Consider the following 22423-nt stretch of genomic DNA (forward strand, 5'->3'; position numbering starts at 1 on the left):
TATTTCTACTTCATTCCTATTGATAGAGAATGTAGTACATGTAGTACTAAGCCTGAAGTGTTGCAGTCATTCCTGTAAGTACTTGTACCTCCTCCCTCTGTAGCAGAAATACCTGAGTTGACCTCCAGACTCAGTGAATGCCTGTTAACTATAAGGACAATTTCAATGTTGAGCTTATAAACTTCTGATTTCTCTTCCAGCTCTTCCACAAGACTATTCACTGGAGTCATTTTTGGGGAGAATTAGCTGCAGTGCTTGAATGTGGCCTTTCTTATTGCGCCTGAAATAAATGAACTCTTTATATTTGCATCTGTCTTGGGGATGGTCTCCCCTATAATGATAACACACTTCGACAACTTATGGCTGACAACCTATCTTTCTCTTCTCAGGGTCCGCTGTGCCCTCACTATGGGTACTTCGAGCAGCAGCCATTTCCTGCCATAATTAATTTACCTCACTTTGCATGCATTGTAATTCAAAAACACTTTGTTCAGTGCTTTCAGTTGCTTGAGCAACTTTTTCTAAATGTTCAAATTGTTGATACCACACACCATGACATATCACTTACAGATGGGCCACATTCACGGTGTTCAGCCATTGGCAAAACCTAGCATGAAAGCAGCAACTGCCTCACCTGAGTCCTAATAGCTGAATGGAACATTTCCTGCTGCATAAGAATGGAGGGTGGGGAGATTGTAGTGATTTTCCACGCTTGTCACTAGTTGATCAAAGTATTTAGCATCTGGATCCTCTAGAGATGCTAGACTTCTTACAGGGTTATACATTTGTGGACCACAAACTGTGAGTAAAATAACTTTTTGTTTTTCTTCTGAAATTATCTAATTGGCAGCAAAAATGTACCAAAGTTTTTTGATGTGCAGGCCCCAATTTTTAACCTCTGGATCAAACAGATTGATTTTCTTGAATAATGGCATAGCTATTCGACTATGGTTGCTACGAATGACTTTACCTTCCTTCCTCACAGGTTTTTGAGAGCTCACCCTTCCTGTTCCAAAAGTCAAATTTTGTGACTGTAGACTGATTTATCCTCATCACCAATATTGTAGTGAGAGGTAATATGACAAGGAAGCTTTAAATCTCAATGGTGATTTATGAGACAACAGCAACAAAACAATCCACTTAAGCTCAACACATATAATTTTGCCCGTCCAACTCCCTGGCTTGTAATGAGAGTTTCTCCTCTCTGGACCCATGCTCTACTATTTCATAGCTCGAGGTTTGCATGCTCTTCCAATGGGTCCCAGCCAGGTCACATGACCCAGAAATATTGGCCCTTAAAGGGCCCCACTATCACAGGCTTATTTTTGTACAATAGCCTGGACATAGGAGTGCTGTTTTTGTGCCTTACCAATGAAAAATCCTCAAGTCCAGGCTGTTGGTCTTCACTGGCACCACTGAGAAGCCTGAGATCAGGATACTGGTGGCTCTGTGACAGAACAAAGCTGCAGAACATGCAGAGCTGGAGCTCAATGGGTTAAAAGGATCAAGTACTGTGCTGGTTACCACCTGCATTCCCATATTGCTGCCTTCAGGAAACATCACCTGACTCGAGTCTGCATACAATGGTACCAGCTCCAGACTATCAGGCACTATCACAACCTGCTCAGTCAGGCCACTGTCGAGAAGGCCATCAAGTTTTCTGCAAGGGTCTCGAACAATGTGGTGGTCTGCTGCACTCTCCATAACATGACCCTCTAGAGAGCTTGAAGATGGTAATGCGTTAAATCAACACAGCTCATTGGAAGAAAAGGAGCAAGACCTTGGAGAAGATGACAAAGAGGAAGATGCAGAACACAGAGATTCCCTGGCTGCACTTGGAAGTGGCCAGGCCAGTACAGCACTACAAGGTTTCATCAGGACTTTTCCATAGCAGGTATCGCCATCAACTGAGCCCTTCTAACCCAAAGGCTTGGAACCCCGTAGTGGTAACTCACCCAATGATTTTATCGCGTGAATTGTATGACTTGGGTTTTATATTAACTGACAATTATTTTGGCAGTGCACAAAATGTCTATTAATCAACCAGCTGTTCTGTCTGAAGATCTCGTTTCAATTTTCTGTTGACTCATTTTATCTTGTCCCTACTGCATGGACAAAACAGAGAGAGATAAGTAACTATTGGGCAATGCCAGCAGCAGGGTGACATATGAAGTGGTATGTATCAGTGCTAGCAAGGCTCCAACATACTTATGGTGGTATTTGCCACGCAACCATGGAGGAGGTGGCCTGCCACTGATCAGCAGTGGGATCTTCTGGTCCTAAAATTATCAATGGGGTTTCCTGTTGGATACCTCATTGCCATAAAACCTGCTGTGGGGGTGTGACATTAGAAGGACCAGAAGATCCTAGTGGCATTAAAGGCCAAAACGTTCCAGCCATATGTCTCTGAGCCTTGCTGAGGGGTCAGTAATTACCTTGGGCACATTCCTGCCGTGTTCAGGAGCAACATGTGCCCTTCAGCTCCTTTGCTGGAGTATCTGCTGGAGGTTAAATAGCAGACTGGTGTTGCACTCACCTTGCCATAATGAATATGGTAATTTAATCCTGTTCCTGTGGCAGGATATTCCACAGTTCCAGTCCTGCTGACAGAAACCGTCTGACATGGCTTCTTCAGCAGTAGAGATTGTGAACAATGGGAAACAATGGCATAAGCGTCCGTCACTGCAAATGTACCAGATTCTGTGCATGGAAAATCCTTCCTGTAGTCTCTACAAACTCAATCCAGGCCTGCTTGTCTAGAAAGCTGGCCTTCTCCTGCCACCCTCTGCAAAGAGGTCTTCTCTCCTCCCTCTGATCCACCTCAAGGGGGACGTCCAGATCTGCATCAGCATAATGGGGGAATCCTTGCCCTCAAATCCAGCTCTCTGGGGGCAATCTTATCAAAAAAATTTGAAGTGACGATTGAGTAAAAATGGGAGAGAATTGCACCCATTTTCAGGCAAGCTCACATGTTGAAGTAATTTTCCTGCTTCTTGACTGTGGTAGAAAGACTCAACAAAAGTAATTCTGACAAAATAACTAGTCTTTATTTACAAAACACTGCATGCAGTATTGACAAAAACTTGAGTTTGGAGAGCAGTCATTACGACATGCTAATTCCTTCTCAAGTCCGCGCTTATATAAAGAATCAGTTCAGTACTAATGCATAATCATTATCAGTTTGTGTGACCAGAGCTTATTCAGAAATTCAATCAATAATAGCATCATAAGCAATGTCATAAATCATGGTACAACCTGCAGACCTCCTAGAACTCTTTGTCTCATCAGTCATACCTTTATATTATCCTTTGATAGAACAGAGGAAGATCGATGACTCCTTCATTCCTGACCTTATCTTGTCATACTCATACAACTGTAGGTCATGTGGACTCAGTCTTCTTACAGAGGTTAGGCACAGCTTAGCCTTCTCTGGCCTTATTCATGTCTGTGCTCATTGGAGTTTAGAAGGCTGAGGGGAGATCTTATAGAGACATATAAGATAATGAAGGGGCTAGACAGGGTAGAAGCAGAGAGATTATTTCCACTTAGAATGGAAACAAGAACTAGAGGGCACAGCCTCAAAATAAGGGGGAGTCAATTTAAAATAGAGTTCAGGAGGAACTTCCTCTCCCAGAGGGTAATGAATCTTTGGAATTCTCTACCCATTGAAACAGTGGAGGTTACCTTGTTAAATGTGTTTAAGTCAAAGGTAGATAGATTTTTGACTAATAAGGGAATTAAGGGTTACGGGGAGCAGAAGGGTAAGTGGAACTGAACCACTATCAAATCAGCCATGATCTTATTGAATGGCGGGGCAGGCTTGAGGGGCTAGATGGCCTACTCCTGCTCCTATTTCTTATGTTCTTAAATTATGCGGGGTCAATCTTATTAAGTCTTACAGGGGTCTGGCATTTTGGAATACCTTGATCAGCTTTCCTTATTTTGTACCAAATACTTGACCAATTTTCCCATCATGCCATTACTTCATTCGTACAACTTCACACACAGATGCAATCATACAGCACTTAGTGCAAAAAAGAAGCAAAGTGTGATTCACACCAGTAGGAGGAGTGGACTGCATCTATTCCTGTCAGGAAGTTGGCTGCTAACTGCGATTCATGCAATTGCACTGCACCTTGATTTTTTGTATACAAGTGTACATCAAACACTGAGATATCTGTCATATGCCTTCTCACCACAGGTATCACCTCCCCCTCCCCACCAGATATCAACCATAGTCACTGTATGACTGCCTTGGTCTGTGTAAATCAGGCTTACATTCTTTTAGCCCTGCCTCCATTTCTGCTCCATGTCCACTAATTGGTGGCCCAACCCACCTTCCAGCCAATTAACTGTCCTCCTCCATGAGAATCAGGACCCTGTACTGCTTCCTGCTAAGGACAAGGTGACCTAGAAACAAGTCTAATGTCTGTTTCCCAGCGCTGGGAGGAAAACCAAAGAGCTTCAACATTCAATTTCTTGTAATTTATGTCAGCAATGCAACATGTTCAAAGTTGTTACATGGGGTCAACTACTAATGGGAAAGAGATAGACTATGATAATCCAAATCTTAAGGTAAATTGAGTGACGTTAATTTTGTAACCAAGTAGTTACAAACTGTGTTTCCATGTACATACAATTCCAACCATAATGAAAATGCAAAATACTATACCAAAGAACAAAGAATAAGACAACACAAGAAAAGCCCTTTGGCCCACCAAGCTTGCGCTGACACATGATGCCTTTCTAAACTAAAGATCTTCTGCCTCTACGTGATCTGTATCTCACTATTCCTTGCTTAATTATGTATCTGTCTCTTAAATGTTGCTTTGTATCTGCTTCTATCATCACCTCTGGCAGCGCATTCCAGGCACTTACCACCCTCTGTGTAAAAAAACTTGCCTCTTAAATCTTTAAACTTTCCCCTCTTTACCTTAAACATATGTCCCCTAGTAATTGACATTTCAACCATGGGAAAAAGACTCTGTCTATCCATTTTACCCATGTGTCCTATAATTTTATAAACTTCCATCAGGTCATCCTCAGCCTCTGATATTTGAGTGAAAAAACAAACTAAGTTTGTCCAATCCCTCCTCAGAGCAAATACCCTCCAAACCAAGCAACATTCTGGTAAAGCTTTTCTGTACCCCCTCCAAAGCCTTGACATTCTTCTGATAGTGTGGTGACCAGAACTGAATGCAATATTCCAAATGTAGTCTAACTAAAGCTCTATATAGCTGCAACATGATTTGCCAGTTTGTATACTCTGTGCCCCAACCAATGAAGACAAGCATGCCATAGGCCTTCTTCACCACCTTATTCAATTGTGTCGCCACTTTAAGGGAACAGTGGACCTGTATGCGTAGATCCTAGATACTATAAAGTGGAGTACAGACCATCATATGTCATGTATACTTTGCATCCCTACTTCACAGATTGTCGCAAATCTAAATTGACTGAATATGAAGCTATCTCATCTAAGGGTTGCTTGCTGTGTTCCATGCACTGCAACCACAGGCCATACAATATTCTCATTCCTCAAACAATGTCTTCAATACTAAGGAGGGAGCACCCTCCAATGCCTCAGTTGCACTTCAGAATTTTGGACAGATATTGCAACCAGTATAATCAAGGAACGCATGCACCCCTGACATTCTCTTCCACCTTCTTCTGTTGGGAAAAAGATACAAAAGTCTGAGATCATATACCATCCAAATCAGGAAAAGCTTCTTCCCTGCTGCATTCAGACTTTTGAATGGACCTACCTTATATTAAGTTGATCTTTCTCCACACCCTAGCTATGACTGTAACACTATATGCTTGCACCTTCTCCTTTCCTTCTGTCCTCTGTACTCTATGAACGGTTATGGTCTGTCTGTATAGCGTGCAAGAAACAATACTTTTCACTGTATAACAATAATAAATCAAATCACTAGCTTTCTCCCACATTAGCAATGAGTTATGAACAACAATGGCAATTTGAATTGATATGGCATCTTTAACATAGTAAACCATCCCAAAATGACCATATTGATGAAGAAAACAAATAAGAAACCATGTTTAGCAAGCTTAGTGGCACGATCACAGATTAAATGACTTGCTTATTATTTTGAAAGTAACTCCAAAAGCACAGAGTTTAGGATTGTTTGAAAAGACAGTACAATTAAATTATGCATGTTGGTGTAATTGCTGATAGACCTTAGTTTTAGAAACAGGATAACAGGTGTCTGGATAAGAACACACCAATATCAGAAAAGTCATGAATGGGAAAAGGGCATTTCACCTATCATTCCAGGTATAAAATATTTCTTTGATGCCCCATCAAATTGTTCCCCACATCAGTTTTTTTTCAAATTACTGATTATCTGTAATATTTTTTCAAATGTACAGAACAATGAATGGCATTTTCTTTCCAAAATTCACCAATAACCCCTTTTCATTTGTTACAGATTGAGTTGGATGACTATCCGCTTGAGGAGAATGAGGAGAAGAATCCTTACCCTACCAGTGAATTCCCAGGTAACATTTGGGATTTTACAGAAAAACTTTGAATTCTCTCATCTTCTCATTTGCTGTTATTTAATTTTATTTTAAGTCCAACAAATAAGGACCATACTTCCCTACTCAATTTACATAATGGGCTGGATTTTCTAGGCGTGTTCGCTCCAAGGCTGGAACTTCCTCCCCAAGATGTACGGACCTTTGCATGATCTAACCCCACCTGCTACAATTCTCGTGACAAGTGGGATGGTAAAATTCCGCCCAACATTTAATTGAACAGAAGAAGTAGGATGTACATAATGAGAGATAAGAATTAGAGTAGCTTTGTCAAATGTATTTTTTATTAAGAGAGGAGTATTCTAACATTTGAATTTGCCTATTGCCTTGTTTTGTGAGGTAAGTTCTCTGCACTCTTTCCAGTGAGTATCAATTACTGGGGATCAGAAATCCAGAGAACGAAAAGACAAAGACAGAGCAGGCAGACAATTTGTTTCTGGGTATCTGAAATTAATTACAAAAAATACCTCAGTGTCACAGTTGATATGCCCTCTAAGGTACATTATCCATGGTGGAGGAGAGAAATCTGAAAGATCCGGCGAGGTGGGTGGGGGGGCGGTTCAAGAAGGTGGAGATGGTGAACCTTGCATACAGCTTAAGTCTAGTTTGACTTATCCAGGGATATGCTGACCTTCCAATCAAGAATCCTTTGTGTAAAACATGGGGAATACAGGAGTCAAACAAAGTAAAATCTATCTTCACAAATCATTTTTTAAAAATTTGCTGACGAGAGCGCTCAGATCATCAATTAATGTTTCAGGTCGTTGGTTATGATAGAATCTATGCAATGCATCAAAATAATTGTTAATTCTTGATTTTTTTTGTCATTTGACAGAGGAAGTAATTTATAGACCAGACAGAAAGGTCATCCTTTCAGGTCATTTTTTTTGTAACCTTGAGCTAGACTTATTGATATTGCCATTCCTTAAAAATGAAAGGTTTTCCAAAAAAAAGGTTTTCCTAACATATACTACCTTGATCTGCAAATATTGGTTTTCTAAAAAAATGTCATGGTCAATGCAATGATCCTATTGAAATCTCAGAATGCATACATCAAATAAAATTAATTTTTTTTAAGAAACATCTTGCAAGGAATTATTTGGCCTAAATTATTTGGAAGATATTGTAGAAATATTCTAGATGTGAATGTAGATAAGAAGTCGGATAACGCGTCGACTTAAATGTAGAGGGTAATGTTATCTTAACCCCAACACATCAGAGGGTTGAATGGATTATAAGAACATAAGAACATAAGAAATAGGAGCAGGAGTAGGCCATCTAGCCCTTCAAGCCTGCCCCGCCATTCAATAAGATCATGGCTGATCTGTCGTGGCTCAGTTCCACTTTCCTGCCCTCTCCCCATAACCCTTAATCCCCTCTCTTATCAAAAACCCATCAACCCGCGTCTTAAAAATATTTAGCGAGGCAGCCTCCACCACTTCAACGGGCAGAGAATTCCAGAGATTCACCACCCTTTGAGTGAAGAAGTTCCTCCTCAACTCCGTTCTAAACCGCCCCCCCTTTATCTTGAGGCTGTGCCCCCTAGTCCTACTGTCTTTTTTGAGCGGGAAGAGTCTCTCCACCTCTATCCTATCCATCCCATTCATCATCTTATACGTCTCAATGAGATCTCCCCTCATTCTTCTAAACTCTAACGAGTACAAGCCTAGTTTATTCAGCCTCTCCTCATAGCTCAACCCCCTCAACTCCAGTATCAGCCTAGTAAACCTCCTCTGCACTCCCTCCAAGGCCAAAATATCTTTGCGCAGGTGCGGCGCCCAAAACTGCACACAGTACTCCTGCGGCCTCACCAATGTCCTATACAGCCGCAGCAGGACCTCCCTACTTTTATATTCAATCCCCCTCGCTATGAAGGCCAGCATCCCATTCGCCTTCCTGACCACCTGCTGCACCTGCAAGCTGGGTTTTTGCGACTCATGCACAAGGACCCCGAGGTCCCTCTGCACCGTCGCCTGCTGCAGTTTTTCGCCACGTAAGTAATAGTCCTTCCTACCATTCTTCCTACCAAAGTGGACCACCTCACACTTGCCAACATTAAATTCCATTTGCCATTTCCTGGCCCAGCCTATCTAGATCCTTCTGCAGACTCTCCACACCCTCCGCACAATTTGCCGTTCCCCCAATCTTGGTGTCATCAGCAAGGTGTCATTATGTGGAGGATATTGTACAAAGGTGATTGAGCAATAACAAAGCAAGATATATTCTGGTTTTCATAACGATAAATTATAAAAATTAACACAATTTTTACCTACATACAAAGTTGAGTTCACTTGCTCAAGGAATTAAACTTACACTATCAGACAACAATAAAATGCTTTGATAGATCCCATGAAATCTGGTCATACATTGAAGTATGTGGCAAGTTTCTGAATCCAGGTGTTAGACTGGAACTGAAAAGCACCTTCTCCCTAAATTGTGAGTCTTGCTGAAACCACTAAAACCAAACCTATGATTTGGTTGCTCTTTAACATGCCAAATTCATGTCATTCAAGGCTAAATTAAAAAAAAACTTACAGCTAAGACTGAAAAGCAATGACTGGGATATTGTGTCTGTTATTGAAACATAATAATTGAACATAAGTTTCTGGCTTCAGGAGATGAAGATGATGATGAGCCGGAAATGCCTGTAGGACCACGTCCTCGGCCTCTCTCTGAATTACATATAAAAGAGAAGGCTGTTCCCATGCCTGATGCCAGTGCATTCTTTGTCTTCAATACTACAAACAGGTATCAACATTTTACCTTTACAATGACTTATATACATCCTAAACTAGCAAAGCTTCCGTATAATGCATCACATCAATATAGCATAGTTATGTATTATGATTTCTCGTGTTTAACTGCTGATCTCAGCTGTAACATCTGTGGAAGCAATCAAAGGCTAGGTTATTTTCTACATGTTGATGAAATCGGAACACATCACTTTGTAATGATCTCCTTCATACCAGTCACTTGAGTGACAATGGCGGCAATCAGGGAACAGATCAATTGCCCATTTTCCTCAGGGAAGGTTTCAAAGCCTACCTGGAGCTCTGGCCCCCATTTTTCCATCAAGAAGCTACCTCCATGTAGATAGCCTAGTTCCTAATGCCTAGGGAGGACCAACACGTCAACTGGAAAATTCCAGTCAGCTGATTACAGATGGCTAACCATTCCAACCCATCCCATATCCAAAAAGATAGCTTGAGGGCAGATGGTGCCAGGAAACCGGTATGCTGGTTCACAGTGTGAATTATCACACCCATTGTACCCATCCCAAAATTAGGAAAACATCTTGCCACTACTCTGCTGAATGTCTAGAAATAAAACTTCATATATTCCTTAAGAAGGTCCCTGAAGGAGTTACAAGAATGAAAGATGAATTAGAAATTGTTAAAATAAAGTATAAACACTTTTCATACTTGTCTGAGGCAATTAAACTTTTTAAACAGCATGACGCTGGCGGCATTGAATATCAGGACCATTTGCTTCCACAATCCATTTTCTACTTTACTGATCCCAGCATGTTATCCAAAAGGTTGGGGGCACATTCTTTGCCTTCAGTTCTTGCTTCATTTCAGTTTCTTCCTGAAGCCGCTGCTGCAGCCAGAATGCACCTTACCTTAAAGAAGTGCAAGTTGGTTTTAAGTGGTGCAGGCTAGTTTTAAGGTCATGATGTGGATATGCCGGCATTGGACTGGGGTAAACACAGTAAAAAGTCTGACAACACCAGGTAAACACAGTAAAGTCGGTTGGACTTAAACCTGGTGTTGTCAGACTTTTTACTAGTTTTAAGGTGCCAGCCTTGCATGATGCATAGTGGTTGGCAATGCTATCTCACAGCGCCAGGCGCCCGGGTTCAATTCCTGGCTTGGGTCACCATCTATGTGGAGTTTGTACATTCTCCTTGTGTCTGCATGGGTTTCCTCTGGGTGCTCAGATTTCCTCCCACAGTCCAAAGATGTGCGGGTTAGGTGGATTGGCCATGCTAAAATTGCTGCTTCATGTCAGGGGGCCTAGCTAAATAAATGCATGGGATTATGGGGATAGGGTCTGGGTGGAATTGTGGTCAATGCAGATTCAATGGGCCAGATGACCTCCTTCTGCACTACAGGAATCTATGCTCTATGATCACTATGACCTATGAACTTGGGCTCCCTGCTGAAGCATGAAGTCACTCAGCAGCATGTTCAGCGGTCAATCTTAGAAATGAGCTGGCAGCATGGAGTTTGAACATTATCCACATCACATTGATCAGGCATAGAGTAATTATGCATTGCAATCCCTGTGCCTGATTTTATAGAAAATAAAAATATAAGAAAAAAGTGTCTTAATAGATCATTTAGCACATAGAGCCTACTCTGTTATTTCATGGCTGATCTACCTCAACTGCGTCTTCCACCTCATCCCATCTCCCTTAATTATCTTAGTTTCCAAAAACCTGTCATTCTTTGTCTTGCATATCTCAACATCTGAGTAAACACAGCCCTCTGTGGTAGAGAATGCCAAAGGTTACGAAGCATTGAATGAAGAAATTTCTCCTCATCTCACTCATTAATGGCCAACCCCTTATTCAGATACTGTACCTCACTATCTAAGGGAAGCATTCTCCCAGTTTTTACCATAACAAGCCCTGTAGGAATTTTATGTTTTACTTTGATTACCTCTCATTCTTCAAAATTCAAGCAAATATAGGTCTAATCCACTCAGTCTCTCCTCATATAATAATTCCCTTATTCCAGGAACAATGTAGTGGCCGCCTGTTGCACTCTCTTTCAAGCACTCTCTTTCTTTCAGTAAGGGGATGAAATTTGTACACAGTATTTCAGGTGTGGTCTCACCAAAGCCCTATATAATTGCAGCAAGACTTTCTTCACTCTTATACTCCAATCCCTTTGTAATAAAAGCAAAGATAGCATTTACTCTCCTGATTACTTACTGTACCAATAGATTATCTTCCTATGATTTATATATAAGGACAACCAGATCTCTGAATATTAACACCTCACAGCAAAAAAAAGTTCTGTTTTTTTAATTTTCCTTCCAAAGTGCATGATTTCACACTTTCCCGCATTATATTCCATCTGGCATATTCTTGCCCACTCACTTAATCTATTTCCTTTCACAGCCTATTTTCTGTCTTCCTTATAGCTTACTTTCCCTCCAGCTTTGTATCAGAAGCCAATTTGTATACAATACACTTGGCTTCCTTAGACAAATCATTCATGCAGAATGTAAGTAGCTAAAGCACAAGAACCTGCTAACCTAAAAAGAACCTATTTATTTCAACTCTGTCTTTCCTGTCCTTTGTCCAATTCTCAATCTATGTTAATATTTTACTTCATAATCCCATGAATCCTGTATTTGTGCAATAATTTCCAGAATGGCACCTTATTGAATATTTTTTGAAAATCCGAATGCACTAAATTTATTAGTTCCCCCCCTTACCAGCCCCTGTTTGCTAGCTACATCTTTGATAAAGGTATGGAGTGGGGGGTGGGAGGGTGGGAGGGGGGGGTGGTGGATTGGATTCTCCTAATTTGGGACTAAGTGCCAATACCAGCAGGAAGCCTGAAGAGTTTTCCTTTGGTGTTAGCAGCATCTATCAGCCGGGAGAATCCCATCTAATTTATACATAGTGTGAAAACTGCTGGTCAAGACTGGGCCGCAATTTTTAAAGGGTGTCCTGATCCCCATGCTCATTTACTGAACCTTCTCGTGACAAATAATGAAATAGTGCTTCCCCCCCACCTCCCTCACTGATCACCAGCCCCTCACCAAAGAGGGACATCCTCCCCCCACAAATAATGGATGACCCCTCCCCCATACCATACAGGCATTAGGGTGACTTGCCTCCCCCCCTCCATTCAGCTCTGTTCCCCCTCAGACCCTCCCACTCATCCCCTCCTTCCTCCTTAGATACCCCACTCAGCCCTCTACCCTCCTCAGACCCCCTGTTATACCCCATTGTACTAAGTCTTCTCCACAGTCAGGTGTCAGTGAACACAGCTCTTTATTATGTCTATCCACTCCACATTCCAAACATAGACTCCCCACTCTGGGCAGATTTCACCAGCTCACCCCACATGTGAGGTCACATGACCCACCCCAACAAACCTAACGCTCCTTTCCCCCTCAAACTCCCCACTCAGTACTCCTTCCCCCTTAACCACCCCGCCCCCCCCCATTCCCCCCCCCACTCAGCCCCCTTCCTCCTCAGACTCCCACTCAGCCTTCTTTCAGGCCAAGCACCTTGGCACTGCAAAAAGTGTACTACCCCTGGCACTGATACTCCATCCTGGTGCCTTGGGCACCAAGGGAGTTCGAGGAGGTAGGTCCAGTAGTTATTTGCCCCTCTGCTGCTGCCAGGCTGCAGAGGAAGGGTCCCCCAAGGGCCCTGGGGGTTGGGTGGGCTCAATGTGGGGAAATGGGGTTTATCTCACCACTGTTGGCCAGAATGGGAGGTGGCATGGATGTACTATCTCTTCTAACCCTGGCATACCTAAAGATCACCTGACATGGTGATCTCAAGCTGCCCTGTGATCAATTTCTGCATTTCTGCCTGCTTGTTGTGAAAATTCTAAAGTGGCCAGATCACTTTAATCTCCATGCTCCTGGTCATCTGGCAAGATTTTAAATCGTTGCAGCACTCCTTTCTCCAGCAGAGATTTTCCTTTTTCCCTGTTAGAAGCTGCAGGTAAGATCAGACTGCATTGAAATTCTCTGACAAAGAGATGTCAGTTTCACTGAGGGTGGGTGGTGAAGGGGGTGAGTTCCAGTCTGCCAGCAGTGCACTCATCCCCAGTGTAGGCACACAGCTTTGCATTTGCTATTGCTTCCCAGCAAGCAGCAATCATTTATACTCTCTCCATTGCACTAGATTCTTCCATCTGTAATGAGTTTAACTGCAGTGCCATGTAAAATACCCAGCTGTAAAATTAAGGGCTTTCCATCAGCCTCTGTGTGTGTGGCTGCTGCACCTCAAGTACCCGATTGTTCCTGACCACAATGTAAACAAAGTGTAATCCTGATTGACAGTCTGTGGTTTCACATTCTCTCCTGCAAACCACTTTGTTGAGCTGCTGCTGGTGAACATGTTACAGATCAAAGGATTCAACTGCAATGGAGAAGGTATAAATGGAGAGGGGCAAATAGCTACTGGACCTATCTCCTTAAGCCCCCTCAAGGCCCAAGGTGCTAGGCCATGGTGTCAGTGCCAGGGTGTCGTATGAAGGGGCAGTGCACTGTTGACACTGCCAAAGTGCTTGGCCTGAAGGGAGGCTGAGTGGGGGCCTGAAGTGGAACAAATCCCAAGTGGAGGATCTGAGGGGGGAAAGGAGCTGAATGGGAGTCTGAGGGGGAAGGGGGCCTGAATCTGGTGGCTGAGGGGGCAAAGGGGGCTGATTGGGGATTGGGTTGGATAAACCACATGCCTGCCAGATGTTGGGGGGGGAGGATACCTCCCATTGCTGAGGGGTTTTGTGATCCTTCCTCAACCCTTGGTTTACCGCTCCGCTGCTGCCAGGCTGAGGAGGAAGGGTCCCTCAAGGGTCTTAGGAGTTGGGTGGGCTTGGGCTGGGGGCAAGGGTTTGGCCTCATCACTCTCAGCCAGGGTGGGAGTTCCCTTGCTGCTCTGCCCCTTCTAACCCTGGCAGACCTGAAGATCACTACTGGGATGATGATTTCAGGCAGCTTCAATTTCTGCAGTTGTAGTTTTTAACCATAGACAAACCACAGGCTTGCCAGGTCTTCGCTTGCGAAGACCTGTACCAAAGCTCACCTGGTACAAATCCCGCTGGGGTGGTGAATGAATAGAGAGAGGCTGTTGATTCAGGCTGCAAGCCCACTAATGACATTAAAATGGCTGTATTTGCATATTAGCAGGCTTCCCTCCCGCTCTGGCCAGGACCCTCATCGGCGCCAGCAGTGTGGTTTGGGAGGGTCATTGCTGGGTTTGGCCCCCGACGCAAAACCAGCTTTTCCACTGACTCACGTTTCTCCAGGCCATCACGAATCATGATCGAGATTAACGGCCCGGAAAATCCCCCCATTATTAAACACAATTTTTTGCTTGAAGGATCATAGCGCAGAATTGTGAAAGGCCTTTTTGCTCTGCTGCTAGTTAAGGTCCTTATTTGGCAATTAATATACACTTAAAGGCTTCATTTTTGCCATCACTGGCATTATCCCTTAAATCCTTCAGAACTAGATAAAGCCCAAGATGGGTGCAATGCTTCATCTTGTCAGCTTGGATCTTGTTTGTACCTTTTTATGGGAACCATGAATTAGATTCAGTTGGATTTTGAATTTGGTATTTGGAGCAAACGAGAATTGAATTTGATTTTGCATAATCCAGTCTGAGCATTGGCTTTGTAACTTTAAGGATGGAATAAAAAGTTTTTTAAAAATCCAGGCTGAAGAATTGTTATGATATATAGAGGACGCTATTTGGCCTATCAAGCCCATGGCAGCTCTTTGCAAGAGCAATTTAACTAGACCCATTCCCATGTCCTTTCTATGTAGTTTTGCAATGTTTTTCCTTAATAAATCCAGTAATAAATCCAGAGTCTTCTAAGTACTCTTTCCAAAGCTATTGAATTTATCTCCTTAATTTTTAATTGCAAAAATGTAATATTAATTGCCAGAAACATTAATTGAACGTGATCCAAAGGAAACGAATACTAAAAAGAGATCACTGTACTAAAGCGCTTTAGCTATAGACAAGGATTTGTGAGTATCAGATACACACAGATAACTCAATAAAAGTTGATGGAAGCTTAGAAACGAAGGAATAAACGTACTGCCAGAATTTGTAAATTAGGAAATAACTCACTTATGGTTTGTTGGCAGGTTTAATATTCAATTCCTTTATTCAGTATAACAACCTGCTTTAGACCAACAAAACTGAAAGCCCAGATAAATTTATTTCAGAAATATAACATGAAGAATAAGATACACAATTTTGAAATGCGCATAATTTTCAATCATTGATATTATTCTCATGCCTAAAGTGTCTCCTGTTGCTTGTAGAATGAATTTTAATGGGATGAATTCCCACTTTCAGCAATGTTTGTATTTAAGCTTCATTGAGTGGGCGAATGTTTTCTATTTTGGGCAATGTGCTAAAGCAGAAAAAAGAGTGATGGCATCGAAAAGCAGTCTATTACACTAATGATAAGTCTTCAGGCAGCTTGAGTCAGGATTTGATGCATTGTTTTTTGGATAATGAATTTTATATATATACATATTTAATATATATATTCTATATATGTTGGGGTAGGAGCCAATAAAATAGAAATAATGATTAACACAACTGTTTACTTCTAATTTATTATTGTGATTATCTCATACAAACCTACTTTATAGATTCCGGGTGCTGTGCCACAGGATCGTTAATGACAACATTTTTACAAATCTCATCTTGTTCTTCATCCTCATGAGCAGTATTTCTTTGGCAGCAGAAGATCCTGTCCACCAGGACACCAAAAGAAATCAAGTAAGTATAAAACACAAAGCATTGAGATGAATATTATCTGTTGCATTTAAACAATTAGAGTGGGATTTATATTCTCATAGTAATTACAGTTTTCCAAATAGTGATGGTGTGTGTACTGACAATAAATATCAAAGTGGCTTCAAGAAAATCAAATAAAGTCAGAATTGACTTAAACTCCCCTGACTTTAACCTTCAGTGAGAATGTCATCATGCATTAATTAAATGGAGTATCCTGCCTATTGATGTTTGTCGTCATATCCATACCCATATTTTCAGTCCCAGAGCAGGTACACAGAGACGAGAGAATTCCCAGTCTTATGAGCTCAACCTTTAAAATTGGTTGTGTGGCCATTACAGAGGTGATTCTCCCACCCTGCCGTGCTAAATTTCTAGTGCAGTGGGGTGGGAGAATCACGTGGCCGGGCACACACGGGATTCACGCATGCTTTCCCACCGTGCATCTTCCAATGCTGGAAATCTGGCGGGAAGACAGGTAAGTAATCTAAATCTTTATTCAAATCTAATTTTAATGTGATTAGCAGGCCCGACACTGAATTCTCCAGGCCTGCTAGCCTCTCCCACCCCACCAGAGTATTTCACTCTCGCAGGGTTTAGTGTAGCTCCCCACTTTCGGAGAGCTAGTGGCCTGACCAACAGGAGTGAAGGGGGAACAATCAGGGCCTGAGATGGTCGACGGTGGGGAAATGGTGCCCCATGGGCCTGTGGCCCCTGCACTGCCGAAGGTGCAAAGTGCCAATGCCTTGGGGGTAATTTCACATTGCCCATTGAGCATAGGGAAGTGCCAAGGGGACAGGGCCTACTGGGGTGAACCTGAGGAGCCTAATAGAAGCGTGGCCTGGGGTGATCAGTGTGGGTGGAGAGCCCGCTACCACTCTGCTTTTGGATTGATGGAGCAGAAGGGAGGCCATGATCAAGGCAGGCTGGGGGAAAGTGTCAGCTCGTGGGAGGGAGAGGGTCTGCCTGCAGGGGTGTGGGGGGGGTGTGGTTTGGTACTCCAGATGGGGGGCTGAAGAGATGGGGGTGGGAACAGGGAGTTGTCGGGCCTGGCCCAGGAAGGGTCGGGGGGGGCGGGGACTACAATCGGGCCGTGGAGGATCTGGAGGGCAGCACTGCAGGGATCCTGGGCTAGCCAGTGATTGAGCTGGTCAACAAACGGAGGTTGACAATGCAGAGCCACTGTGCACGTACAGAGGTCCGCTGCTTTCAGCCTCCAGGATGGGAATAGGTCCTGCCCCATGAAATCTAATACTATTCATTCTGGTGGTCTCTGCATTGTACAGAGTGTGGGGGATTCTAGTCTGAACTCCCACTGAAAAAACGAGCATGAATTACTCCAGTTTTCCCATGAAATCAACACTTAGAATTTTTGGGGGAGAGTACCGCCGGATGTTTATGGATTGGGGAATGTGTTAGATTAGAAATTGGGGTGGACAACCTGAGAAGAACTGAGAAGGATGTTGAACAAAGAAGAAGAGCAAAAACAGCCCGGGAAACAGGCCCTTCAGCCCAACGAGCCTGCACCGCCATTTTAATATTACCAGTCCGCCCCTCCACCCATGACCCCTATCTATTGTTTTTATGGCAATCCACATTGAGGGAAACTAATTTAGGGACAATTTATTACTGCCAATCAGCCTAATAGCACATCTTTGGGGTGTGGGAGGAAACCGGAGCACCCGGAGAAAACCCACACAAGCACAGGGAGAATGCGCAAACTCCCACAGACACTGGCCCAAATCCACGTGTCTGCACAGCAAACAGTGATAGTCACTGAGCTGTCGTGTTGCCCAGTATCTGGTCCAGTTTAAGCACACACTAACAACATGAAGCACTAGGCCAGTCTCGAACATTCAAGAGCAGCCCCAAGTACGACCCATCGCGTGTATGCCCCTCACTGGACAACAAGGCGGACCGACTTAAAACCTGTGAATTAAAAGAGAAAAAACATTTTTATCATCCCATATCCTTTTCCATTACCAGGGTCATCCCACTGTTTATGAACTTTATTTAAAACAATCTCCTATATCCTCCCATCTCCAACCCACTCATGTGCCTGTCTAAGTTACTCTTAAACAAATCTAGCGTGCCTGCCTCCACCACCTTACTTGGCAGAGCATTCCATACCCCCACTACCCTCTGTGTGAAAAACCTCCCTCTAATATCTGCGTTATACCTCTCCCCCTTCACCTTAAGCCCGTGGCCCCTCGTACTGTGTGTCTCTAACATAGGAAATAGCTTACCTCTGTTTACTCTAACTATACCCTTCATAATCTTATATACCTCTATTAGATCCCCCCTCAGTCGCTGTCTTTCAAGGGAAAACAGCCCCAATTTGCTCAATCTTTCCTCATAACCCAGTCCTTCCATACCAGGCAACATCCTGGTAAACCTCCTCTGCACTCTCTCCAGAGTCTCCACGTCCTTCCGGTAAGTAAGGCGACCAGAACTGGACGCAGTACTCCAAACGCGGCCTAACCAACGTTCTATACAACTGCAACATTAGACTCCAGCTCTTACATTCTATACCCCTTCCTATAAAGGCTAACATACCATACACTTTCTTCACAACCTTCTCCACTTGTACTGCCACCTTCAAAGACTTGTGCACTTGCACCCCCAGGTCTTGCTGCGTTTCTATACTCCTTATGGGCTTTCCCTTTATCATATAACTCCCCCCTACATTATTCCGGCCAAAATGCATCACCTCACATTTGTCCGGATTAAACTCCATTTGCCATATATCTGCCCAATATACCAGCCTATCTATATCCCATTGTATTGCCAGACACTGCTCCTCACTGCCCGCCAATCCAGCCATGTTGGTGTCATCAGCAAATTTGCTGATCACACCACTTATCCCCTCTTCCAAGTCATTTATATAGACTACAAAGAGACGAGGTCCCAGTACTGAGCCCTGCGGCACACCACTAGTGACAGACCTCCAGCTAGAAAAGGACCCCTCCACTACTACTCTCTGTCTCCTCTTAGCAAGCCAGTTCTCCACCCATCTAGATACCTGGCCTCGTATCCCATGAGCTTTAATCTTTTCCACCAACCTACCATGAGGGACTTTGTCAAACGCCTTACTAAAATCCATATAGACGACATCAACGGCTCGTCCTTTGTCGACTGTTTTTGTCACGTCCTCAAAAAATTCTACCAGATTCATAAGGCAAGACTTCCCCTTTACAAAGCCATGCTGCATATCCTTAATCAGATTGCAACGCTCTAAGTGCTCGTACATCCTATCCCTAAGAATCCTCTCCATCAACTTGCCTACCACTGAAGTCAAACTCACTGGCCTAAAGTTACCCGGGTTATCCCTCCTACCCTTTTTATGCAACGGTACCACGTTTGCTATCCTCCAGTCCTCTGGGACCTCACCTGTGTCCAAAGAAGAGACAAAGATTTGCGTCAGAGGCCCAGCAATTTCATCTCCCGCCTCCCTAAGCAGCCTAGGATAAATGCCATCAGGCCCCGGAGATTTATCAGTTTTAATGCCCTCTAAAAGCTCTAACACTTCTTCCCTCGTAATCGATAGTTCCTTCAATTGGTCTACAGCTCCCTCGATGACCATGCCAGACATCAAGCCCCTCTCCTTCGTGAATACCAATGCAAAGTATTCATTCAGGATCTCCCCCATTCCCTCAGACTCCAAGCACAATTCCCCTCGTCTGTCCCTGAGGGGACCGATTTTTCCCCTAACCACCCTTTTGCTCCTAACATAGGAGTAAAACGCCTTTGGATTTTCCTTAATCCTGTCTGCCAAAGCCATTTCATGCCCCCTTTTTGCCCTCCTAACTCCCCTTTTGAGATCCCTCCTACTCTCTCTGTACTCATCCAATGCTGTCTCCGTTCCCAGTTGCTTAGACCTGACATACGCCTCTCGTTTCTTCCTGACCAGGTCCTATCTCTAGTAATCCACGGCTCTCTAATCCTACCTTTCCCATCCTTTCTCTTAACCGGCACATGCCTTTCCTGCCCCCATTGCAGTTTTCCCTTGAAAGACTCCCACGTGCCTAACGTGGATTTGCCCTCCAACAGCCAATCCCAGTCTGTATCCCTAAGCTTCTGCCTAATCTGACTGTATCTAGCCGTCCCCCAATTTAGCACCCTCCCCTTAGGACAGCGCTCATCTTTTTCCATTTGTATCCTAAAGTATTCCATTCGTATCCTAAAGTATGGAAGTATCATATCCTTGAGTATGGAAGTAGGCTTGGAGCTCCGGCACTGTCCACAGTTTAACACTGAAGATTTCACCAGCCTTCACCTCCTAACCCCCTCACATACACCTCATGCCCCATTCATGCCAACTCATGCAACCCTATGCTCCCCATGCATCCCATATATTCCTTAATACTCTGCATGTCAATCTGCACCCTCCACTGATCTTCGTAGCTCTTTATAGCTTCTGTACCAACCTATGGCCCTCCATTCATCCCCATGACCCTTTATAGCCCCTCTACCAATGTATGCTACTCCACCCATCCATGGCCCCTTATAGCCCATTAGTGAACCTATGCCTGTCTACCTATTCTGCATGATGCATTATAGCTCTATGCTAATTTAGTGCGAACTCATGCCAAACTGTCATTACCCACCCGCTATTCTTTCCCCTTATACCTACAATGCTATTATCCACCATAGTTAGACGTCAGGTTCCATGCAGATTTGAGGTAAGATGAAGGTCCACAAAATAAAGTTCTAAGTGCCTATTGCAGACTTTACTATTTTGAAACAAACACCCCCATTCATAAAAAACTAACTTACTACTAAATTCCTTCAATGAAATAAATCATTATAATACCAATACATTACATTCAAATGCACAATCCCTTATAACAAGCACCAGAATTCATAAGCCCATATCAAAGAGTCTACACCACTTGTAGCTATCAATTAAACTGTGAAATAGCAAGTACATTACTATGATAATGGATGATTGTGAAACTAGTCATGCAGCACACCAAACCAATAATGAAAACCGTTAGGCTTATGTTAACATGCAGAGTTGAAAAACAAGCAATCATTTTTTTAAATGTTCTAGACTTCCAAAGACTTACAGGGCACAAGAGTCATAGAATCATAGACGTTTACAGCATGGAAACAGACCCTTCAGCTCAACTTGTCCATACTGCCCTTTTTTTTTAAAACCCCAAAGCTAATCCCAATTGCCTGCATTTGTCCTATATCCCTCTATGCCCATCGTACCCATGTAACTATTTAAATGCTTTTTAAAAGTCAAAATTGTACCTGCCTTTAATACTACCTCTGGCAACTTGTTTCAGACACTCACCACCCTCTGTGTGAAAAAATTGCACCTCTGAACAGTTGTGTATCTCTCCCCTCTCACCTTAAACTTATGTCCTCTAGTTTTAGACTCCCCTACCTTTGGGAAAAAATATTGACTATCTAGCTCATCTATGTCCCTCATTGTTTTATAGACCTCTATAAGATCACTCCCCAGCCTCCTATGCTCCAGACAAAAAAGTCCCAGTCTATCCAGCTTCTAATTATAACTCAATCCATCAAGTCCCGGGGGTAGCATCCTATCAAATCTTCTCTGCACTCTTTCTAGTTTAATAATATACTTTCTATAATAGGGTGACCAGAATCACACACAATATTCCAAGAGTGGCCTTACCAATGTCTTGTACAACTTCAACAAGACGTCCCAACTCCTGAATTCAGTGTTTTGACTGATGAAACCAAGCATGCTGAACGCCTTCTTCACCACTCTATCCACATGTGACTCCACTTGAAGGAGCTATGAACATGCACCCCTAGATCTCTTTGATCTGTAACTCTCCTCAGTGCCCTACCATTAACTGAGTAAATCCTGCGCTGGTTCAATCTACCGAAATGCGTCACCTCATATTTGTCTAAATTAAATTCCATCTGCCATTCATCAGCCCACTGGCCCAACTGATCAAGATCCCGTTGCAACTGGGGATAACTTTCTTTACTGTCCACTATGCCACCAATCTTGTGTCATCTGCAAACTTACTAACCATGCCCCCTATATTCTCATCCAAATCGTTAATATAAGTGACAAGTAACAGTGGGCCCAACACTGATCCCTGAAGCACACCGCTGGTCACAGGCCTCCACTTTGAAAAACAACTCTCTACAGTATCCATTTAGATGCCTCACCCTGGGTTCCGTGAGATTTAACTTTATGCAACAACCTACTACGTGGTATGTTGTCAAAGGTCTTGCTAAAATCCATGTAGACAACATCAACTGCACTGTCCTCATCTACCTTCTTGGGGGTCCTTGTGCATGAGTCGCAAAAACCCAGCTTGCAGGTGCAGCAGGTGGTCAGGAAGGCAAATGGGATGCTGGCCT

The 22423-nt window shown here is 43.3% G+C and overlaps 1 protein-coding gene across 1 annotated transcript in view; it reads left to right on the plus strand.

Moving 5' to 3' along the window:
• cacna1c (calcium channel, voltage-dependent, L type, alpha 1C subunit) overlaps positions 1-22423 on the plus strand; it is a 1035639-nt gene that overhangs the window by 668934 nt on the left and 344282 nt on the right. The window contains exons 18-20 of the mRNA XM_080190924.1: positions 6450-6519; positions 9174-9306; positions 15925-16054. Of these exons, the coding sequence (XP_080047050.1) occupies positions 6450-6519; positions 9174-9306; positions 15925-16054 (333 nt within the window). The remainder of the gene's footprint in view (positions 1-6449; positions 6520-9173; positions 9307-15924; positions 16055-22423) is intronic.

The sequence above is a fragment of the Carcharhinus amblyrhynchos genome, chromosome 6 (genome assembly GCF_965287045.1).
Source record: "Carcharhinus amblyrhynchos chromosome 6, sCarAmb.v2.hapA, whole genome shotgun sequence".
In the NCBI taxonomy this organism is placed as follows: Eukaryota; Metazoa; Chordata; class Chondrichthyes; order Carcharhiniformes; family Carcharhinidae; genus Carcharhinus; species Carcharhinus amblyrhynchos.